This window comes from Corvus brachyrhynchos, unplaced genomic scaffold, assembly GCF_000691975.1.
Source record: "Corvus brachyrhynchos isolate BGI_N302 unplaced genomic scaffold, ASM69197v1 scaffold607, whole genome shotgun sequence".
NCBI classification, from domain to species: Eukaryota; Metazoa; Chordata; class Aves; order Passeriformes; family Corvidae; genus Corvus; species Corvus brachyrhynchos.
The window spans coordinates 90718-92097 of NW_008239055.1; the positions used below are offsets into that span (position 1 = coordinate 90718).

Genomic DNA, 1380 nt, shown 5'->3' on the forward strand with positions numbered 1-1380 from the left:
TGGGAAGGAGGTGGTTTGCAGGGCCCAGTGGTGACGCCTCGTAAAGATCTGCAAAAAGTGGCCAGAAAGAGTCATTCGAGTGTGTTGGCAGTGCCCAGGGTTGTAAAAAAGGGAAGTGTCTCACCTGTTTTGTCTGCAATTTCTAGTAATAGTTGCAAAACTCTGTTACCTTACTGTGAGTTACGTGGTGCCCAGGAGAACCAGTAGTTGTAGATTTGAAATCTTTTTTTTTTTAATGCATATCAGGAAACAGAGCTGGGGTGTCAAATATACTGAAACTGCTACTGGTTGGGGGTGCCACACACCAATATTTACATACTATATTCTCAGAAATAGAAAGGAAATTTGAATACAAATATTTTTCTTAGAAATAAATGCGTCAGATATTTACACTAGGGTCTGGATTTTTGGCTATTTTTTAAACTACAGCTTGCTCAAAGGCAGGGATCCTCTGGATCTGGCCAAATTTCTGTGTGAAAACATCTAGTAAAAGTGCTTAAGGGCAACTAAATGCCCATTTTGCTCCTTCCTCAGTTGCTCTCTTATTGGGATGACTTTCAGGATTTAGATAAATTTCACAGCAGAAGAGCCAGCTGGCAGCTGGTGGAATTATTTCTGCAGGGGTTATGGGAAGAATAACTCATGGATTAGATTTTTCAGTGTGATATTCCTGAATTTTGAACATTCATTAAAGATATAATGTGTTTGGAGCAATAAACTTGCAGTACCGGCTGAAATTGTGGTTTTTGAGGCCTCATGTTTCTTAAGTTTCCTTCCCTTTAATTTTCAGATCAAAAATGTTCAAAACAGGAAGTTTGACTTGCACCTTTTATTTTGTAAGACTTTTCCCTACTTCTTTAAGACCGATGATATTTGTTGTTAAAATCTGAACTCTGTGATTCAGCATCACTTAATGGGTTTGGGCTCTTGCTTGAAGATTTTTTGTCGTTTATAATGTTTGATGTTCCTCCCTTCTCCTTTCCTACCAGCCATGGCCATGACTGGCCCCACGCCGTGCTCGTCCATGAGTAACCACACCAAGGAGAGAGTTACGATGACAAAGGTGACGTTGGAAAACTTCTACAGCAACCTCATTGCCCAGCACGAGGAGCGAGAGATGAGGTAAAAATCCTTCTTGTTTCCCTTCCATACTGGATAAGAGCCAAAATTTATATTGAATGAATTTAGTTTTCTTGAGCCAAAGCAAAAATAATAAAATCACAGATTGGTTTGTGTTGGGAAAAAAAAGCTCACCCTGTTCCATCCCCTGCCATGGGCAGGGACATCTTCCACTATCTCAGGGTGCTCCAAGCCTCGTCCAGCCTGGCCTTGGGCACTGCCAGGGATCCAGAGGCAGGACCCACAGGACTGGGCTCACCC

General features: G+C 41.8%; 1 protein-coding gene across 1 annotated transcript in view; it reads left to right on the forward strand.

Annotated features, from left to right (window-relative positions):
• Positions 1–968: 968 nt before the first annotated feature.
• The window catches only part of STK38 (serine/threonine kinase 38), a 13613-nt gene continuing 13201 nt past the window's right edge, over positions 969–1380 (forward strand). The window contains exon 1 of the mRNA XM_008637547.2: positions 969–1122. Within this exon, the coding sequence (XP_008635769.1) occupies positions 992–1122 (131 nt within the window). The 5' untranslated portion in view covers positions 969–991. The remainder of the gene's footprint in view (positions 1123–1380) is intronic.